This window comes from Puntigrus tetrazona, chromosome 2 (genome assembly GCF_018831695.1).
Source record: "Puntigrus tetrazona isolate hp1 chromosome 2, ASM1883169v1, whole genome shotgun sequence".
NCBI classification, from domain to species: Eukaryota; Metazoa; Chordata; class Actinopteri; order Cypriniformes; family Cyprinidae; genus Puntigrus; species Puntigrus tetrazona.
Genome location: NC_056700.1, coordinates 10,323,270 through 10,345,346, shown reverse-complemented (window position 1 = coordinate 10,345,346; position 22,077 = coordinate 10,323,270). Strand labels below are relative to the sequence as shown.

General features: G+C 39.0%; 3 protein-coding genes across 5 annotated transcripts in view; 1 reads left to right on the top strand and 2 right to left on the bottom strand.

The window, feature by feature from the left end:
- The window catches only part of chd7 (chromodomain helicase DNA binding protein 7), a 40,700-nt gene extending 32,876 nt beyond the window's left edge, over positions 1 to 7,824 (bottom strand). For 2 of the 3 annotated variants that reach the window (XM_043259223.1, XM_043259240.1), the window contains exon 1: positions 7,587 to 7,824. The gene's annotated coding sequence lies outside the window, so the exon portion shown is untranslated. Of the gene's footprint in view, positions 1 to 6,855; positions 6,955 to 7,586 lie in introns of those variants that run through there. The other variant, XM_043259233.1, reaches the window with a different exon arrangement.
- The window catches only part of tox (thymocyte selection-associated high mobility group box), an 839,643-nt gene that overhangs the window by 717,627 nt on the left and 99,939 nt on the right, over positions 1 to 22,077 (top strand). The window lies entirely within an intron of this gene.
- rab2a (RAB2A, member RAS oncogene family) lies at positions 8,666 to 20,289 on the bottom strand. The gene is made up of 8 exons (XM_043259687.1): positions 20,106 to 20,289; positions 16,141 to 16,212; positions 15,724 to 15,791; positions 13,504 to 13,586; positions 13,252 to 13,344; positions 12,445 to 12,556; positions 11,503 to 11,571; positions 8,666 to 10,198 (listed from the first exon to the last, which is right to left on the bottom strand). Exons 1-8 carry the CDS (start codon positions 20,149 to 20,151, stop codon positions 10,103 to 10,105), a joined length of 639 nt encoding a protein of 212 aa, XP_043115622.1. The 5' UTR covers positions 20,152 to 20,289; the 3' UTR covers positions 8,666 to 10,102.

The following is a 22,077-nucleotide window of genomic DNA, read 5'->3' as shown; positions in this document are numbered from 1 at the left end:
AAAAAAAAAGAAAAAGAAAGAAAAACTATGCCACAAAAGTTCTGAGGACATGAAACTTCATGGTTCATTGCTATACAGCACTGTGGCAACAAATAACAGAGACAAAAAAAAAAAAAAAAAAAAAAAAAAAAAAAAAACTTTCCGGCCATAACTTAGGTTGACAAAAGTAAAGCAAGTAAAACTAGATAACTTCATAATGAACTAGTGGTCGTGCAGCAAGTAAAGACTGCTTCAAACCACACAAAGCAAATAAATATTACAAGTTCACCAAAACCAGAAAATCAGCGAAAATATTCATTCCACCAATAAGGAAAAGCAAGATTCTTTTAACTGGACCACCACTAACTTTTTTCCCCCTAAAGGTGGTGACACAGGCTGACCATTACAACCACAACTAATCTTAATAGGAGAAGTGATCGGAAGGAGGAGAGATGACTGCTTGTGGGTGACAGCACCACAGCTTTAATCTCCTCACAGCTCTAGTTAAGAGCAGGAAGAGGAGTCTCAACACCACAGCCATAAATCAGTCCCTATTCACCAGAGTACTATGCTACTCTTGCTGCATCGGCGGGGGAGGGTGGGAGATCCTACAGAGCCATGCCAAAAGCCGCAAATTTGAATCCCTATGATCAGATTTGGCGTCTAAGCCGGCAGGCTGACCGTTCACCCAATTCTTTTCGGAGAGTGACAGATGTGGCAGAGTGCCAGAACGGCTCCTTCTGGAGCACCACACCCCTCAGGAGGAGCACAAACCATAGAGCAAGAGCAGTGTGACGTACTCACTTACTCACAGCGTAACCGCAGCGTGTGGGTGGCCAGGCTTGCCCCTGACCAGAGGGCAGAAGAGAAGATGCAGACAATAACAATCACAAATATACACAACGTCGCTAAAATATCTATGGTTATGAGAAGGCAAGGTTAAGTCGTGTACAATATTTGCATCCACTAAGATAAAAGCCTAATGAAAACAGTCTCACTAATGTAAAGGTAAAAGTAGAGAGAAATGTGTGTTGGATGTTTCAAAATTGTTTTAGTCTAGGAAAATTAGAAGTTTGACAAGTTATAGAAAGAGAGACAATCGCCATCTATGAAATAGTAAATAGCATTTTGATCCCTTAGGGGAGCAGGGGCATTTTTGATTTGTTAGCAAAAATTCTGTAAGGAAAGACAATTTGGCTTTTAAAAACATGCCCTGCCATATTAAGGCTGTTATAAATGAGGAATAACACAATTATAATGTCAATCGGTTTTAAAATGGTACATCATAACTCAGAATGTCAAGACAGAAAAAAAGCGAAAAGTGTAGTTTACTATGAGACAACTGTACTGCATTATAAATCTGAATAAAGGTCCACTCAGGGGCAAGTTATTGCCACAATTCCCAACCCCTCAATGAGAATAACTCATGCTAGCAAAGCATAACTGGAGCATTCTCAAGAGCCACAGTGCTGATCATGTGATCTGCTGGTCAACTCAGACTTAACTCCTCAGTCCAATGACAATGAACAACTTCACAAGCAGTTACAAGTACAGCAGCTTCTTGCTTAAGCTAGTGTTCATGTTCTCTTTTGGACTCTGGTATATATGGGCAAAATCAAGCACATTTGAAAGCTATTTACACCCATCTCTGAGCAACCATACAGCTAGGCAGCCAGAAGAATTAACTGTCGTCTATTTAATGTGCATTCATAATAGACAAAGTTTAGCCAAAAAGCTCAATTATCTTGGTTTGTTAGTAACAAAAAATGAGCTGTTTTCAGATGGACTCAAGCATTAACTTCTTAAGATACCTACAGAATACTGTCTACTTAATCTTGCATCCAATTATAATTACTGAGACCATAACAACAAGGTACACAAGATGAATACAGTTCTAAACTAGTATCAATCAGACAGACTTCTCTTGCTGCCTACATGCGAAAGAAAGGGATTCATGCAACTCGCTATCATTTTCAAAATCAGTTTCATAACTGTTAAGTTACACAATATCTGAGAAAGCCAATCAGTCACACTGTTAAGTGATTATCTGACATCACTCTGGCTACATGAATTGCTCACTGAGGTTATAGATGCACCTCATACAAAATATAGAGGAGCATGTGGTATTCACGGGACAAACAAATTTGGTATTAATGTTTGATGAAGCCTTATACTATGAATACATATTTGATGAACATTATAGGTCGCACTGACATTCTTTCCATCTTGCAAGAATGTTACACTGAAGGTGTCCATATATAGAATCATACTGAAGATCTGGTTAACTAAAAGCAACAACAACGACAACAAAAGTTAGTTCAATGCCTTGTAATGTGTGAAATAAAACATTATCTCCGAGATGCAAAGTCACGTTTATAAAGGTGAACAGGTTCACACTATCTTTCATTCATCATTCAACAATCTTTTGACAAGAGCAATAAACAAAAGCAGTCTGAGCCGGTTTTCAGCCATCTGTGTCAGAGCACCAACCCGCATTGTTTTTTTTCCTGAAACCAAACCAACCAACATGGCCTTGCCAAAAGAGCAATGCACAGTGATACTAGCACAAAAAAAAAAGACTAAAGGGAAAAAAAAAAAAAAAGTGGGGGAGGAAAGGCCCACCAAGTGCGTGTGATTGCAGTCATTAACACCGACAGTCTCTTTAATGCACTCGGCAAGCAAGTCACTGATTAACCAATCCTACCTCCCCAATTTTCCCATTTCACAGGGAGCTTTAAAACCCTGTTAAGAGAGGGCAGGTCTATGGCCACCTGTGGTTCGTCTCTTGGGCTTAAGCTTAACATACGAGGTGTGCATCATAGCAAAAAGGAGGGGCTGCACTCAAAACAAACTCCTTGCACAAATGCTCTCCAGCAGCATTCCTTTTATTTTATTCTCCTCTTCAACAACCCCCACTAGAAGCTCTAAATGCAGCTGGGCATAATTTATATCGGTTCTTCTCCACATTATATGCATGGACGGGGGTTTGAAGGGGGTGTATCTGGAGAGTAACTGAGCACAAAGACAGTGTGAGGGTGACACAGGATGCGACGGGTGGGTAGCTGGAGAGCGAGCAGGGCTTAGGTCCGTAGAGCTGTTCCATTTGCGTGAACTAATGCTTTTACTCAATGCTGCTGTAATAATAATTTAAAAAAATAAAAAAAACTCCTTTGTTTCTTTCTTGCTGTGTTGTGCAAGCTCACCCAAAAGGGGTTGAAAACTTGTTAAGGGAAAGCATGTTTAGTGCGTTCTCTGTGCATGCTATGATGTAACGCAACACTCATTTCACCCCAGATTTAAACAGTTCCTGTTAGAAGGGTTGGTAAGACTGCAGCATTTCAGTGGCACGGATGAAGACAAGAGCTTGCGTGTGCTAAAAGTCGCAGACTCTGGAGGATTTGGGAAAAAAAAAAAAAAAAAAAAAAAGAGGAAGAGAGAACTTTGACCTTCACTTCCAGACCTGCTGTCACCCAGTCTGCCTCCGGCACTTGTCTGCGTACCAGCTGAGGACCTGCAGGAGGGTCAACTGGGGCAAGACGCTTCACTGTTCCTCTAGCAGAAGACAGTTAAAGCCTTTAAAACACAATCACAACCATGACACGAGCATAATACTGAGGAAGCTTAACTAGATCCATTTTCTGAAGGTGATTCGTTGAATTGAATACTTTTATTCAACAAGTCTGCATTAAGTAATCAGACTGACAGAAAGATATTTAAACGTTACAAAAGATTGCTACTTAAAATAAGTTATTTTAAACGTTCTATTCTGAGAGAGAAAAAAAAAAAACACTTTAAAAAATTATAAGCGCAACTAAGGAAAGTTTCTCAAGCACCAAATCAACATGCTAGAAGAATTGTGTCTAGATTAGATTACAGAAAATTTAGCTTTGTCTTGAATGTTATACATTTTTTTTAGAAATATGAAAATAGTTAAAATTAACATTTCACAAAAAATACATACATACATATATATACATATATATATATATATATATATACATATATATACATATACATATATATATACACATATATATACACATATATATATATACATACACATATATATATATATACACATATACATATATATATACACATATACATACATACATATATATATATATAAAAAACCTGCAAATAAAACGAATTCAAATAAACAGTCTTGGTGAGTATATAAGACATATAATAATAAAAATACTAAAATGCGGAAAAAACTTGATCTCATGAGTTGTCATGTCAACATTAGTGTTTAAAAGTCATTTTGATATTCCCTCAGGGCTGATGATTTTAAGGTTGTATATCCTGAGGCTCTGATGACTGCCTGTAGCCACATGGGACATAAAAGTGACCTGAAGGGAATTACTACATTAAATCTGCTACCAAAAAGCCTCAGGATTCTGAGAATGTGGAGCAAGCAGCAAGTAGTTATACGAGTGGAAAAAGGCTGCTTTGTTTAACACACACACAGACAAAAAAATGGGGAAATGGCACAAAAAACGTGCATGAATTGCATTCACGGCGATATTAACAGCGGATGTGATTATGAAAGCGTCTATAGATATTTTGAAAGGTCTGATAAAATACTGACAGTGAAGCTCAGATGACAGAGTGTAGATTTCTTTTTCTACATTATTTTCACCACTTTATTTCCTGCTCATACAAAAAAAACATAAAATAGTTTATAACTTTATGGGAAAAAATGAGGTATTGCCTTGGAGAATTGCATTCAGCAAGTCCCTCAATTTAGAAAACTTAAACATCTAAACTCACTGAGACAGCTTCAGCCTTTAAGTCCAGCAGCCCTCATTTGAATATTAGAAGACTCATCCATTCCGAGCTATTCATCTGAAACTCTTCCTCCATCTTCTGTGTGGCAGGGAAGAGGGGGATGGTCAGCGAGGAGGGGAAAAAAGCCTGCTTGTTTTGCAGCACAACAGGCCACTGCAGCCCTCCTGCTAACCCACGGCTAGAGAGGAGGGGGTTGGAGGGAAAGGGCCTGCACACAGCAGTGCTGTCCCTGGCATAGATTGAAAGCATGTTGTCAGATAACTAAAATACCAGCCTTGAAAGTGCCGTCCAATACCAGTGTTTGTGTGCACATGTGTCAATGCAGGGGTTGCCTGACCCATATCTAAAGCGGTCCTCTAGGTTTGTCACAGCCAGTCACTGGCTAGTTAGCACCAGGACGATTTGCACACATGTAAAAATTGCAAAACTATAAATTTGATCGTTGTTGCACTACATACAACTATGGGATCGATTTTCATGTTCATTGTATTAAGTCTCACGGATGACTTTTCAAAGTTTTATTCATTCACATACCAAAGACATGAATCCACAGATATTTGAATAGGTTATTATATATATATATATATATATATATATATATATATATATATATATATATATATATATATATATATATATATATATATATTAGACAGTGAACATAAATGATTATAATCTACATTCAGCAAATATATGCCATCATACTTGCACTGTCACAAAGCTACAATATTTTATGTCGAATTAAAGCCAAAAAATGAAATTTGGCTGATACATCACTAAAACGAGATTAAAACATCCATATCGTTTGTTTAAAGTGTTAAAAACTGGTTATGAGAACTAAGTTGCTATCCAGTTAGCTCAATAAAAAAAGTGAACCATTCTAGATCGATTAGAATTTCTCTGAACGTGAACTGCAAATCTGAAGCTTGTGTAACTCACGCAAATAATGTTTTCTCTGAAATCACTCCAGTATTTTGATAAGGGCGAACTTATGCGCTGTAAGCGACTTTGTACTAGATACGAAATGTGTACTGGAGCAACGTGTTGGATTCAAACTTTTCTCTGGGGACAAAAGAGGAACCGGCACTTGACTTTTCGATTTGATGCAACTAGTGAACAAGCCCCGGCAACCACAAGAAAAGGCAAGCGAGATGAAAAGCCTAAAGCGACTACAAAGCAATCTCACATCTGCTCCGCCATACCGGCTTCATATCAGCTCAGAGTGGACCGACACACATTAAAAGCTGCCATCTTAGGTTAAAGACTTGAGAGGCAGCACAAACGACATTACTATCTTCAAACGGTTCTTTGTTAGATTGTTAGGTGGAATAGTTTTTTCTTAACTTAAATAACTACAGGCATATACATAAAAGTTCATTTATACGACAAAATAAGGACGCGCGTTAAAGGGACATCAAAACAATACCGAACATATTATATAAATTGCTTTTATAATTTTCACAACGTTGTGAACGAAGCAGGTGCTTTTCGAGTTTCGTCTGAGGCTTTAATATAAATACTGCACACAAAAACCCGTTCGACGTCGCGCAAAGCACGAGATAAACAAAATCGGAAACTTTTAAAAAACACGGAAACGCGTCCAATAATAAACCAGGTGAATTTTTCAGTTCCCCTTAAATAAAGTGTCGTCCGAGCCCCCCTCCTCCTCCATTTAAAAGCCGTCTACCTGTTGAGGGGCAAAGGGGACAAAAGAAATGTGAGACGAGTTGTGTCCAGCTAGCTAGTTAGCTTGTTGTGAGACAATGAAGTCGACGCTGTCCGTCTCTCCCACAGCAGATCGGCCACTTCCAAGCAGCTAATTACCTCTGCGCACGCCTGCCTCTCCAGCGCACTTCTCTCAGCAGACCAAACGACACAAATTACAACATTCCCCCGGCCCAGAAAACAAGCCACATCTACGAATTATTTTTTTTAGTAAATCACACCAGAGATATACCAATTCGTATAAACCAATAAAAACGGGAAACGAGGGAATGACCATCTGGCCTCAAGCAACCTTCCCCGGTACCTATATTGTCCTTCGGACGAGCGCACTTTCCGACTCGCTTTTCTGTTTCTACATACCATTTCGAGCATCGTCCAGCGTCTCGAGCGAAAAACTCAAGCACGGCAACTTTGATGCTGTCCTCACGTGCAGTTTTGTTCGCTTGAAAACTATTTTCGAGTGAAATTGTTGATACCAGGGGTCGGGGATCTCCCTCGTTCAGCTCGGCCAATGACTCACCTCTACGTTCAAACCACCTCGTGTCTCAACAATTAGCTTGCTAACGAACGCTCACTTTATTTGGTTTTGAGAAAAAAAAATGTTCGAGCGTTTCGCGGAGGTCATCAAGAATGTACGCGTCGTTTCAGACCTTGAAGGGAATTAACTGCGTGTACGCAATTTAACTAGCATATTTCTCGCATCCACTCCTATAGGGATCAGTGCGGCTCTATACAATGCAGTGCGCGTGAGCTAAACGAGCTAACGTTAGCATGTGCTCGAGCTACTTTGAGATTCTTCGATAAGTTAAAATACAAAGAAACGGAAAATCCAGCGTGCGGCTTCTGTTTTCTCTGTGAAGGTTTTAATCAAAATAACTTTTCGCCGTTTTAAAACACTGTTTATACCGCGGGTACCACCGTGGTAGAAAACAAGTTAAATGTACGCTCAAAAATACTTTTCGCACAATGAAAGTACGGCTATATTTGTACAACAACGGTAAAAACGTTTGAAACCATCTAATAAGTTTGTGTGCGACCGGTAAAGTTGGTGGATTCGTATTGTATCGTTAGAAAGAAAGGCGATTCCTTACCCTACTCAACGCGGGTCAGTTTAGGGTTTTCACCAATTAACTCCTCTTCGTATATCCCGAAAATCCGTATAAATAAGCGAATAACTGTCGAAATTCAAATTGTTTCGGTGAAGTCGGCGTCTCAGCGTCCCGTCCTCGCCGACTCTGCTTCTCTCCTTTGTGTTAATTTCACTCAATTCGAGTTTAATCCGATCGATCCAGGCTCGTGTCCTCTCCTCTAGACTCTCGCGCTCGCTCACCTTCCACAGACAGGGGGCGCGTGCATGACTTGCTGGATAAACATGCGTGCGCGTGAGTGACCTCGCCGGGCTGTGACGCAAGTGCCTTTTTTTTCTTTTACTTTCCAGGTCTTTATAAACATTTTTGCGAAACGTATGGTTTCGATAATACGGTCTTTCGTTGACAAATTATTAAAAAATGTTCATTCAGGATTTCGAGAAACTTTATAACGTTATAATATACCTCGCTTTGTCTAACATAATAGATGAAAGAACATTGTGCGTAATTATGAAACCGTGATATCTGATTTTGTGTTTTAAATTTTAAAACACGTTTGTGTGCTGACAGAGCAGCTGTTAAATATAAACAAATGTGTGCCCATAGCGTTTCGATTTCTTTTACTGGACTTCTGTGAATAATTTCTTTAACAGTTAAAAGAACTAAACACGACAAATAATATGTTGTGGTTGCTTTTCCATGCACAACTTTACAATTATTGGAACAATTATCCGAGCCACACATATACAAGCGGAATTTACCTGTCTCGTTAACCAGCCAATCCCTGTTGGCGGTGGTATCCCGGATGTTCAGGCCTGCCCTTGATCTTTACGTCAGATCTATATGCACGTAAACATGCATGGGTTGTGGCATTCCTCTGGCGCCATCACACATACAATGCTTTGTTGTTAAAAGTTGTGGTTATATGTTGCATTATCAGATAATTTCACTTCAGCTCGTTTTCTATGCTAAAAAAAAACATTACTACCAAGAAAACGGTAAATATACATTTTATCGGATAGTTTTTGTAGTATGCAACCACTACAAAACTAGCACCGTCACACACAAAAACACAAGCAAACTGAGTTTAGAAGGTTTTATTATATTTTTTTCGTGATAGCATTTAATTTGAGAACACAGCAAATAAAGTCGAGGGTCACAAAGTTACTCCAGGTTTGGCTTTATCACACCCCTTTCACAACAGACAAGATGTTCACCATATATCTATTAACAACATAGTGCCAAGAGAAAGCAAGTCTTTACACAATCACTCAGACACCTAAATTAATGTGGATCTGCACGGACTTTACACAGCGGACTGCATTGGAGAAAATTAACTTTGAAGAAACGAGAGAGAAAAAAAAAAGATATATTTATATGCATACAAACGCATGCATATGTGACGACTTGTATGGATATATAGGTATAGGCATGTATGCGTGAGTGTCTGTCTAATGGATAAGTGAGTCTAGCGTTATCATATGCAATATATAATTGCACGTAATTACTGAAATGATCCTGTGTAACATGAATATGTTGTTATTTATTTGTTTTATTTTATTTCTTTTTTTTTTGTTGAAGTCCCAAAATCTTTTAAGGCAAACAGCAGATCTAGTTCTGAAGATGTGATCCATATCTGGAGCCATGATTTTAGAACACAGGTAAACACAATTTTGGCATTAAAATAGGAATATAGAGCCAGAGTTTCTATACAGTGAGGAGGATTGGGGGCACGGATACGAGGAGTCAAGGCAGATGGCAGGACCAAACTAAAAAATAAATGAAGTAAAAGATTACCTTAAAATGGTGTCGAAGCGTTTTGGAAATATCGCAATACTGCTGCAGTTTCAAGCTCTATTCATACAGTATAGAATTTTAAGCAAATTCAGTACAGAATTCTAGCTCGGTCAACGTACACCAAAGCAAGAAATGATAACTATATATACAGAATGTGAATGATAAATACAGATTTAAAACAGTCCTGCTTTTTTCTTCTTCTTTTAACTTCTTCACTTTGATAACAGCTGTTCCTTTTTTAGACCAGCTTCTACGTTCCTTTTATTTTGACTTCAGGGTTCACCACAGTTTTCATTGAATTCGCCCACATAAACTGATTAAAATACTATAGATGACTTTGTAGTGTTTAATACAGTTCAGCTTGAAGTCAAATGGGCAAAAAAAAAAAAAAAGAAAAAAAAGACAACTTGCTGAGAAACAAACATGAATATATTTACCATAATTACTCCAAAGCTCCTGTCTTTTTCTTTACTAGTAACCATATAATGTCTGCTGTAGCCCAAACAGGCTTCAGGAGTTTGTCAGGAGGTTTGAAGAGGACCTGGACTTTATAAATATTTTTTTTTTTTGTTGTATCGTTTTGGACAGCCATCTAACATATGATTTGAATCCGGGGCCTGGGCTGTGGGAGGTTAAGAAAATGTTAGTGAGCCCGACCAGTCCAGTAGAAACGTAAGGGGCGGAGGGGGACGTGGAGGTGACTGGGGGGTAAAGGGTAGTGCTCAGCAACAGCCCCCTCCGGCTTGCTGTCCTCCCTGACTGCCGCCCATCGTAGAGTTGGTGGCAGCATGCTGGGGTCCAATCTTGATGCCGTTAGCCTGCGAACACAAATAAAAAAACGCGTGAGACACCTAAACCCTCATTTCCATTTCAGATGACAAGACCTCACAAAAGTTAAAAGAGCTCATGTGAAATGATGGTGATTTAGTACTGTCACATAACGCTGTATTATGCAGAAAATACCAGCCCCTGTAGGCCTGAATTAGCGGGCCGCTTTTGTCAGCGCTGAGGCGGGAGAACCTCTGGAGTGTTATTCCAGCGGTAACACAGAGATGCAGGGAAACCTGCCAGAGCTTTAAAAACACACACACACACACACCCAAGCTGGTGGCACTTTCATTCATCACACAAAGGTCTCTCCGTGCCAACTTTTCCCTTAAGCGGGCTCGCGTTCAAAACCGTCACGCCGTAGCGAGGCTGCACTTTTCTAACATTCTCAGGAAACTACATTGCGCCAAATCTGATTTATAGTGATCTGGGGTGAGCTCACATGTGAGCCTTGAGGTTCCTGGCCAGGATCTCTATCAGCTGATGCGGTTTGGACTCTACTTAAAAAAAAAACAAAAAAACCTTTTCCTACTACTGCAGTAAAATAGCTGCAGTGGGCTCACCTCCATCAAACTGGCCATAACTTACAAGAAGTGAGGAATTTACGTTTTTGGCTACAGGCCAATAAAGAGAAACTGAAGGGCCGGAGGGCTTGTGTGGAGCTTTCCCTAGAGTACATCTGCGTTCCTGGTAAGTAATCATCCAGCTCCTTCCTCTCACTTCAGTTCTACACGCATTTGTAATTGTATAAGTATGCACTACCATTACATTTCTGAACATTTTAGCGGCTGTTACAATGCTTGCAATCACATGCAAACTGGTATTATAATAACTGCTATGCTTCATTGCCATTACATCTGAATTTGCATAGATTTGAGGACAACAATGTGGCTACTGTGGGAAAACGTCACCACAGTGCACAGTGCATCCAATGTGAGACTCTAGTATATGATTTTACCCTTTTATTAAACCAATTTTCTTTATGAAAAACAATTAAGCGTGACATATTAGCAGTTTAGTTCCACGTACTATTATCACCCAAATTGTGAATACGTTTGGATTAACTAATAGTCCAACCTAAGAATTTCACAACATTGGAGTTTACTTTTTATTGGTTAATCGTCTCAGTATATAAAACTTTCAGCTCAGGCTTGCTAGTTTCCCCATTTCAGAATCTAACCACCAAACCATACATAATGGATTTCAGTGTAATGCTACAGGAAGTCCTCTTGACCCAATTATTTTTAACTTGTAACAGCAAACAAAGAATGTGCTTCCTTGTCATATGGGTTACCTCATTGTTTATATCAAAGACTCCCTCCTGGATCTTTTCATAAATTTCCTTGGCCGTGTTGATAAATGCCTGAAACACAAAAAGAGCCATATGTTATCCTCGTGATTAAAATGCCATCCTTCAGCTGCTTAAGCTGATAAACTCAAACAGAACCCCAACGAGACCAATGCAAAACACAGCCAATATTGGACACAAAACAATACCGCATACTGGAATCAATATAATTCATGAATAAATTAGATCAGCCTGACATTTTCAAAGAGTCGGAGTTAGTAGCATTGATGGCTGGTGCCCCCATCTGGCTGAAAGTGATGTGTATTATTATTGGAACGGAGCACACATTGGTCACCCAGAGAAAATAAACATGGCCGTGTGCATGGCTCACCTTTAAAGTGTTAAGCCCTGCTACTGGCACTTTGTAGCCTAATTAACAGAGCAGCTTTGCTTTTTTGGTGCAACTGCCTCTCAGCTCTCCAGAGCAATCAGTCCTCTGTGGCTCAATTACCACTGAGAGAGAAAGAGATGGCTGAACGAGTGCCGCAGATGTGTGCGCTCATATCCGTGCATGTGTGTGTGGCAGCGAATCTATGAATATGCATGAACCTTAAATAGGAGATTGAAACGTCATAAAGGGGGGGGGGGAAGGGTCAGGAGAATTCACACGACACTAATGAGACAAATTAATCATTGAGGCGTCTTCTAGTGGGAGGATGGGGGAGGGACTTCCACAATTTAACACCCCCATTCTTTTAAAGCCGGCTCTAAGCCCTGCTTTAACTTCTTGGCTTCCACTGTAGAGATCCGAATGTTTTTCTTCCCAGACTGTGTGTCCCTGGGGTGTTATCTATATGCATGTATGTGCATGTGTTTTCACACAAGAAGCCAAACATAAATCACGACACGAGCACTGAAGACTTCTGAGCCACACAAGTGCCGTTTTACCTCTTCTACGTTTGATGCGGTCTTTGCAGAAGTTTCCATGAAGATCAGTCCATGTTCTCTGGCAAAGGCCTCACCCTCCTCTTTCTTCACCTCTCTCCGTGACTCCAAATCACTGCCATGAAAAAAAAAAATAATAATTTGAATTTTGATTACACCAGGCAGTGAAAAACCTAGCATTCAAAAGTTTGGCCTTAGATTTTGTTTGTTTCTGAAAGTCACTTAAACTCACCAAGGCTTATTTGATTAGTAATGCAGTAAAATAATACTATTGTGAAAAATTTTAATACTCAAAAATGTTATTTATTTATTTAAATTTCAGTCATGGCTTAATTTATCAGCTATTACTCAAATCTTCATTGTCACATGACACAAATACGTTGATTTGATCTTCAAGAAATTCATTTATTACAAACAATGCTAAAAACAGCTTAATATTTTTGTGATAAATAAAAAAAAAAAAAGACATACGTTTGAAAAGTAATGTAGCATTTATGGCACATTACTTATCAATAGCAAATGAATCTGCTGATATCTGACCAAATTACCAAATTAATATTCGAGATGGAGCAAAAAAATCTCCTCAAAAAGCCATGTCAATGGAAAATATATTAAAAATGGAAAACCTAAACTGAGTAAATGTGGTGTAATCTGCAGCATTAGACTCAGTGATTTTAGAAACGCTCTGTACTCTCTCCTCTCATTTCTCATGTCCTGTGCTGCAACTAAATTGTTACAGCCAAAAAAATACATTTATATCATTGTGTACCATATAATAAAAATATAAATATTCAAATGCAGTACACAGACCTTTTATTTCCGATGAGCATAATGACCATGTTAGAGTTGGAATGTTGACGAGCATCTTCTAACCAGGTTGTCAAGTGGTTAAAGGTGTCCCTTCTGCAAATATAACAAACATCCACAAACTAAATTAAAAAAAAAACAATAACGAACAAGCAGTGCACAACCCTTAAAGTGAAGCATTCAATCAAGAGTAAACAAGATAGTAAAGCAATGGAGCAGAACAGAAATATGAGAGCCGTGCGAGTTGGGTCTCACCTTGTGATGTCATAAACTAGCAGAGCCCCAGCTGCACCTCTGTAGTAGGACCTGGTGATCGAGCGGAAGGACTCCTGTCCGGCCTGAAATACACACAGACACGGATTACACCACTAGTAAAAGCCTGTTTACAAGGAACAATGTCCATTGGGTATGTTGCATCTTCACTCTGTGCGGAAACCGTCTTCACCACGGTCCCTCCAGGCTGCTGTTGCCCTGGGAACTCCAGCTCTGAAAGACCACAGTATCTCCTCTCCATCCCACAATGCTTCTCCAGAGCGTGACGCTGGTCCACTCCGCCGGCCTCTGTTCATTGGCGTGTCACAGTGTAAGATGGCCTCTGGTCAACCCAGTCCCTTTGACAGCAGGCAAATAAGCCAGGAGCACGTATTTGAATTCAATAACCCATTCCCCGGGGCAGCTGTTAACATTAGAGTTAATGGAGCCCATTGTGAATAAATGATGAATGACACCGTTATGCCTGCCATCTGCTGGAGTGAAAGGTTACAGGAAGGCCAGACATGCAGATTTCTCCTGTTACTTCATCCAACACTCCCCCCATCTTCCCTAGCTTTATTACGCAGCTTGTTGAAATAACCTTGAAATAAATTATTTACGGTGCATTTAAAGACACGCTAACGTCTAGGTGACATCATCGCAACAAAACCACACTGAACCACCACTGCGTGATTACCCCTAATTATCCAGACTCTGGATTTTTCATAAGATAGCCTCACCCACGCAAACTGCCTATAATAAGGAAAACATCTTATTTAATGTTTAACATGCCTTCTTTTAACTTGAGCAGAGACATCATTAAAATAAAGAACCGCTGTATCTCTTAATACGTTTTTAAAAAGTACATGTGCTCTTCCAAAAGACATTTTGAAGTATAAAACAAATGTTGATGCCATGACCACAAGATCATGGACTGAGTATCATTGATACGTTGTCTCCCTCTGCTGGTCGAAATGTTTATGTGTAGCTAGGACTTTTATCTTTCGTCAACATTGTTCAAAACTGCATTTCTTATACAAGTCTGCTCCTGAATGTGTCAAAATATTGACTGTTATACTGTACAAACATTTATACATGCTGGCAAAGCACTGATCCATGTCGATCTAAGACTATTTGAGCTCTGTCATTTAAAACAAACATACTCAATTATAAGGAATGCTTAGAAAAAATATACAATATCTCAGGGTGAATCACTGAAATATTTCATTTTAATGTCATTCCCTATGAAGAGCTGCAGCTGTAGTCACAGAAATAAAAGGATAGAAAACATACAAAACCTTTCAGACCTTTTAATAAATGTATATTTTAAATAATTAAATTGATTTAAAAAAAGTGACCACAAAAAAGAAAAAAGATTAAGATATTTTAATCACATTTGATTAAGTTAATGCAGACTTGATACATACAGACTAAAGAGAGCACTTAAATTGTATTATAAGTTTGGTTTCGTACCGTATTGGCTGGTAGTTAAAGGTAATCAAACCTGTAAAAACCACAACCTGTTCTGTGAAAGCCACAGGTGTTGTAAACCATAAAAAAAGGGCCAGGTGAGCAGCCCATAGCATAAAAATTAACCAGTTAGAAACATTTTCTCCCAGGAAATCATTCTGAACATGACATCAGGTTTGTTGGCATGTCTTTGTAGGCCAGGGCTTTAGAAAGAGAGCATGTGGATGAAACCTGCTGTTTGAAGTTGCTACTACATTTGGCTGCATGGAGCATCTTTTCACCACTAACGGACAAAAACAAACAAAAAAAATATTTTCCACATTAAACTTGCTTACAGCTGATAATTTCGGGAGAGCACTTGTTGAAATCGGTCCATTATAGTTACCAATAAACTGAACAGGACTTTGTTTAGGTGGCATTGTCATGGCATCATTTTCCTGTGTCTCTAGAGTCATAAATCACGTGACATTTAGGTTCGATGTCATGTGACCGGCTCAAAGCGACCTGGCAGCGGAATTGAACTCCCACGAGCAGCCTCAGTCGTATTGCTGCATTAGCATTTTTGCACGGCCAGATCTAAGTAATCAGGAAATGCAGATTCCCACAACACTGTCTCTAACTGTGTTAGGTTCACATATCAGCCATAGTGACACTTGCATCATTTATTAAGGGCTGGCCGACCTCAACCACAGAAATCAAAGCACAAATAAAGGTCCACCAAAAATAAAAAGAATCAGACGATTTTAATCTTACCGTATCCCAGATCTGAAGTTTTATCTGTTTGCCATCTATAGTTATCATTCTCGCTCCGAATTCAACACCTGTCGAGACAAATAAAGATAGAGCTTGATTTGTGACTCATGCGACAGCACAGGGCACTGAACGCATCGCTTCAGATTTAAATCAACACGTAATTTTAAAGTATTGGCTACATAAAACAATACCCTTATCGAATGGTAATTAAAAACATTTTTTAATACATTTATTTACCCATGGAGTGGATAGAGCCCGTTCATCCACACCACAAATTTCATTATTATGTGCTTACAGAGGGTTCCTTACAAAAACACTTCAAGGAGACTGGCACCAGTCTGCTTCCTGTGCTAATGAGACCCATTCCTGCTGTTTTAATTAATGAGAGAATATGTGGTTAAGTTAAAAGAGCCTTACCGATAGTGAGATCATGCACTGGCTGAAAGCGCTTATCTGTAAACTGTAATAATAGGCACGACTTCCCCACACCTGCAAAGCAAACACAGAGGGTCACACGTGAATAGCCACAATTAGCCTCAGGCCTGTACATCTGCTCTATCCCATTACATCAAAACCATTTGTTCAGGCTATAATTGAAAAACTGCAAAAAGTGACAGGGTTATTTCTGTTTTGAGAGTAGAATAGGCCTTCCACTCTCATCTTCCTTCCTAACAATGTGCATAAACATACAGGGTTTAATTAAAGCCATTGTAAAACCGTCTCATTATTACTGCTAAAATGAACGAGAATAAAAAGAAATAACTAATGCATGGAGATCAATATCAGAGAAATAATTAAATTGAGACACATCAGGGCAGATGAGTATGATACAGCGTCGAAGACCAATTACCTGACAGACTGATAGCAAAAACAAAGACGTCTGCTATATTCAATTTCCAGTGTAACATACAAGCAATATATAAAATGCATTTTTTCCTGTCTACTTAAACTATATACTTGTTTCGTATTAACAAAATACCTCCCACTCCCTGAATGTGATTCTATATTTAATGAACTACTTTAATCGAATTAATGTAAAATCATCAGTTCAAGACATTTTATATTACCAGCATAACTAAATAAACCCATCCCCCAAAATGAGATTAGAAGATCTGCCTTGATACGCAAACAGGTTAAATGCTTATGACATTAGGAGGAGGCGTTACCATGAGCAACAGCCGTTGAGAAGAAAACAAGCAGCATTCAAAGAGCACTCACAAGAGAGATGCATGGAGACAACACAACACTCACAAAATTACAATGTGCAGACTACACTCAACATGCTAAACAATACAGTAACTATTGTGTCATATAATAGGCTTGCTGACTGTTGTATAGCCTCTTGTAAATAACTGTGACACTATAAATAATCTGGTACAAGCAGGATGCTATCACCTTAATCTAATATTATATCTATGCCACTGTGGTCATGGCCATCAACTGAAATCAAACTAATAGGGAGGAGATTCTTTTGCTTTTATTTGTTAAAACAAGTTTGCATATATGCATGCAAACTTTAAAAAAAAAAAAAAAAAAACACTGTCTGTTGCTTAGCACTTGAACAGACCTAAAATGTTCAAGTTAACTGTACAGTATCACTACTTGCAGATACATCTGTGAAATCAATCAGATCTGTGGCCCTGGACCACAAAACCCATCATAAGAATACATTTTTCAAACTATTATATCTGAAAGCTGATTAAATAAGATTTCCATCGATATATGGTTTGTTAAGACTGGACAATATCTGGAGTTAAATCTATTTAGATATCTGGAACCTTAGGGTGAAAAAAAAAAAAATGGGAGGGGGACAAAAACAAACGTAAATCATTTTGTTTAACTTTTAAGCAATGCATATTACTAATCAAAAAGAGTTTATATATTTACAGTAAGAAATTCACTAAATATCGTCATGTAACATGATCCTTTACTCAATATCCTTTTGGCATTCATTGACGCATACAATGTATTTTTTAATATTGCTATAAATATACCCCAGCAACTTAAAGCTGGTTTTGTGGTCCAGGGTTACATATACTTACTTTAGTCTCAGTTGTAGGTAACTGAATAAAACGGTCAGCTGAATGGATCAATACAAATATTAAAAGTAGCTTGTCCTAGAAATCCAGTAAAAATCTCTCCTTGTGCCAGTTTTAAACTTGCACCTCTTGCATTAAACACTGCAAACTTACACCTCAAGCATGAACACAGAACAGGCTAAATGCAATCTCATGATGCCTTATAACGACCAGCTAGATCAAGTTGCAGATGAGCATCATCTGACCCGGGTTGAGCAACATGCAAAGGCATAAGCCTGTTTACACATCACTTTTACAACCACAACTGCCTAAAAGTGAACTACACAAAGCCAGTTGCTCTGCTGTTCAGCGTTATGTGAAATGCATTAGGGATTGAAGAGTTCATAATGGCTGTTTTTGTACACAATTCAAGGCCTGATGAAAAAGGAAGAACCCGATCACTCTAGAAGTGTCAAGTTAGGTAAAATGTTAGTGGCTTCATAACATCAGATGTTATGGCACAACCTGTACCAGGGCATAGTCGTTAAGATTAAATGGACACTCCACCCTGAAAAAAAAAATACAATTTTGCCAAAAAATTACTCACCCTCATCTTGTTCCAAATCTTTGACTGACATTCTTCTGTGGAACATAAAATTATTCTAAGAAAGCCCTTGTGTTTTTAGTCATACAACAGAAGTCAATGATCTCCAAAACTGTTTTATTTCTAAATATCTTCTTTTACGTTCCACAGAAGAAAGTCATAGAGGTCTAAAACGCCACGAGGACGAATTTTAATTTCTGTGTGAACTACTGCTTAACTCATTTATTTTAGCAGTGACATTCTGAACAAACTCAGACTGGCAGACACAGTTTGTAAAGAAAATTATAAAACTTTGTACAGTTTTCCAAAAAACGTTGAGCACCACCTCTACAGTGCGTCTCCACAGGAGGCAGGAAAGAGGCTTCAGTAAACAAAGCAATCCTACCCAGTATTCTGTGGATGAAAAGCTTGTTAAAGGTTACATATGCAGCACAAAAGACCCCAGTTTTAAGATGCATTTAAATACACCAAGAAAAGAGTCTTCCTTAAGATGATTTTGATGCTGTAGGTTTCAGTGCAACAAAATCCTGAACACAACATTAGTCCTGCAGTTTAATCTTAGTCCTTAGCAACGTAGAAAAAGACTGAGCATATGTGGGGGAAGACAAAAATTCATCATTTGGTGGAAAAAGGCCCAGTTCTACTTTATATTAAGTGCACATCTATCTAGTCTATCTATCCATCTATCTATATATAAAGAGAGATGTTTTATGTAATATATTGGTTTATGGGTACTGGTAGCATCAACAGTATATCGTGATTTTTTTGTAATACAAGCGCAAAATAAAACATGTGTGCGTAATAAATGCATTGTATCATATTGTTAATTCAGTGTGTGGTTGGTTAAAGACACTTAATACAAAGTAGGTCTGAAAAAAAGCAAAAGCAAAGATTCAACCTGGACTGAACTGGATGCAAAAAACATATGAACAATTCTGGTTGGCACTGAACATCATTAGCATTATATTAATGTATTTATGTCGTCTAGCAAAATATTAACACAGTAAAAAAGAAAACTGTGCGGAATTGAACGACAGATTAAGACTTTTAAAAGGAAGAAATATATATTTCTGCTGTTGCCGTATCTCTTGGGGAAAGGCCTACAGTGGCAGAAATCTGGTGAGAACACTAGCAGGCCACAATTATACGGGCTTACCAGCATCAAAACACAAATGATATGATCTTGATTGACCAATGTGAGACTTGAGGAGTAAAAAGGGGAAATTGCTTATTAAACGTGTTTATCCTCTGATGAGCTAACGCCATTTTCAGAAAAGAGTAAATAGCTGCTAGCGATGTTGGCTAACTAACATTAGCCGGGCTGTTGTGGCCTTTAGTTGGGCGAAAAAAAGATGTATGCAAAGCAAAAGAACACTTTGGCTAGAAGCACTGACACGTACACAGCACGTTGCTGTCTCGCTCTACATGTCATGCTAATAGAAAGCAAGGATGCTGTTGTTATTGAGGCAGACAGCTGATGTGAAGCAGCGGTTAGCTTGCCTGCTAGCTCCCCCCACCCAGAGCCGAAAACAAAAGACCGTGACAGCCTTAGAACCGCGCACCGCTGCCGTGACACGAAGCACACGCTTAGGAAACGACTTTACGTATGCGATAACACTAAGGCTAAGAGCTAATGAGGCAGTCGGGAGAGAAAGGCAGAGAAAAACAGGCTGTCAGTCCTCCCACCCCTCGCGCCTCTGCTTGAACCACGTCATTGACTCCAGCACTGCGGAAATAAGAGGCTCGCCGTCGCTGCTTACCCGTGTCTCCGATTATGATGTATTTGAAGAGATACGCGTACGCCATGGCCAACCGGTCCCGTATTAACCTGTCTCGGCCTTACTAAAATGGCTCCTGAAGCTAAAACCGCAGGGAAAATGTGTGTGATATATGCCTCCGTAAAGCCAGCCCTTTTCTCTCTTCGACGGGAAGGAACAATAAACACCTCGAGCTCCAGCCGGCCTACGTCACGCGTCCCGCCTTCGCCACGCACGCAGAACAGAGGAGGCTGTGGACTTCACCGGAAGTTCAGTCACCTAACCGCTGTGTGTCAGGTCAATGTTCGTCGAGGGGGCAGAGGGACGCAGTGTCCTTAGACGCTTTACAAGAGAATAGTGACACTTACAAAAAAAGTCTGAAATTGGTGATTTGATAAAGTGAAAGTGAGTGAACTCCCAAGGGTCCACTGTGGAATAAGCATCCCTGAAAACTAACAGCAAAGCTAAAGATTCTCCGAATTTGTTTATGCTAGTTTGCTGTAGTATAGCCTGGTAAGGTCAGCGTGAAATGAACAATGCGTATTTTCTAATTGCACGTTATAAGATGTGTCTTTGGATTGTGAAGGAAACCCGCACTGACAGAGCTTACAAATGACACAAAAAAGGGCTCAGCCCGAACTGAGACCTTCATGCGTGGCGAGTTAACAACAATTCCAGTAAAAATAACAGACTTCTCTCCGGTGCCATAAACAGGACTTCTCTTCGTTCATTTAGTTCACTTAAACCAACCCCTGCCACCTCACTTTTGTGGAATAAATATTTTACGCAACTTTGTATGGGTTTGGCCAATTAGCATGCTCTAACGTCTCTAGCGTTTTTGTTATATAACTGTTTTAGACCCTACTCTGAAGTAGAAGGATATTGAGTTCCTAAAACAGTTCTTACAACTAAACCTGTTCCAAGTTCCTGCAATGCAAAACAAAAAACAATAGTTCTAGGAATTATTAACAGGGCAAAAACCCCTATTTACCACATTTATAACATCTATAATCACAATATACAATCAACAACTGGTGCATAGAAGTCCCCACCATACATTTTTTCAATAATCTGTTGTTTAAGCCTAATTGTATTTTTTTAATATTGGCTCAACACACTCCACTCAAAAGGTGGGAGAGAGACACGTTTCACTGTGTTACACCAACTATCCTTTTAATTAGAATGTTTTGAAAATGGTTGGATATTGTTAAAGTTTAGTAAGAAAAATGTTTGCTGATGCGTCTCTAGGCATTACTGTCTGATTCTCCTTTTGGATGATGGGTCATACATGTGCTGGCCAATCAGTCAAATCCGTAGGTGTCAACAAAAGCACACTATTGTAACAAGAGTAGAGTTAGGTTGATGATACATAGGGCAACATTTATGGAGCAACATTGCTTGGGCACTTTCTATCTGGATATTTTAGATCAGTCATGGGCATTCTGTATTACCTCTTTTGCCCATTGATGGCAACATTTCCCAAAGTTGCCCAGCAACATTGTTCAAAAAGTTGAACCATCATGAGTCATGAATCATCAGCCTGAACCTTGCATTGTCTTTATATATGTCTTTATATGATATCCATGGACGTCCCATAAAATATTTCCTCTTGATTGCAATGTATGTTTCTGTACAATCCCAATATATGTATTTCAGTAATGACAGCAGTTTTCTGAAGTACTTCTTGAGCACATTTGGCTATATTTACCATGCAATGCTATCTGAGGGCTCAAAGGTCATTCACATTCACCTGAGGCTTCCAGCCACTGCCCCACAAAACTGAGATTTCTCTAGATTATGTGAATCTTTTTTGTATTTTATGTAAGGTAGTTGGCGACACAACTAAATGTGTGATTGTGATTTTGCATTGAGAAATGTGATTTTTTTGTCTGCAACTTATGAAATATTTTATACACAACCATGATCCTCTCATCCTTACTAATTTGCTTGTTTACTGTAGAATTTCAACTTAAGT

Coding starts and splice junctions, on each gene's coding strand:
- rab2a (XM_043259687.1), bottom strand. CDS start 20,151: ATGGCGTACGCGTATCTCTTCAAATACATCATAATCGGAGACACGG. Junction 13,345..13,503: donor CTAGTTTATGACATCACAAG/GTGAGACCCAAC, acceptor TTATATTTGCAG/AAGGGACACCTTTAACCACT. Junction 10,199..11,502: donor TCTTTGATATAAACAATGAG/GTAACCCATATG, acceptor TTGTGTTCGCAG/GCTAACGGCATCAAGATTGG.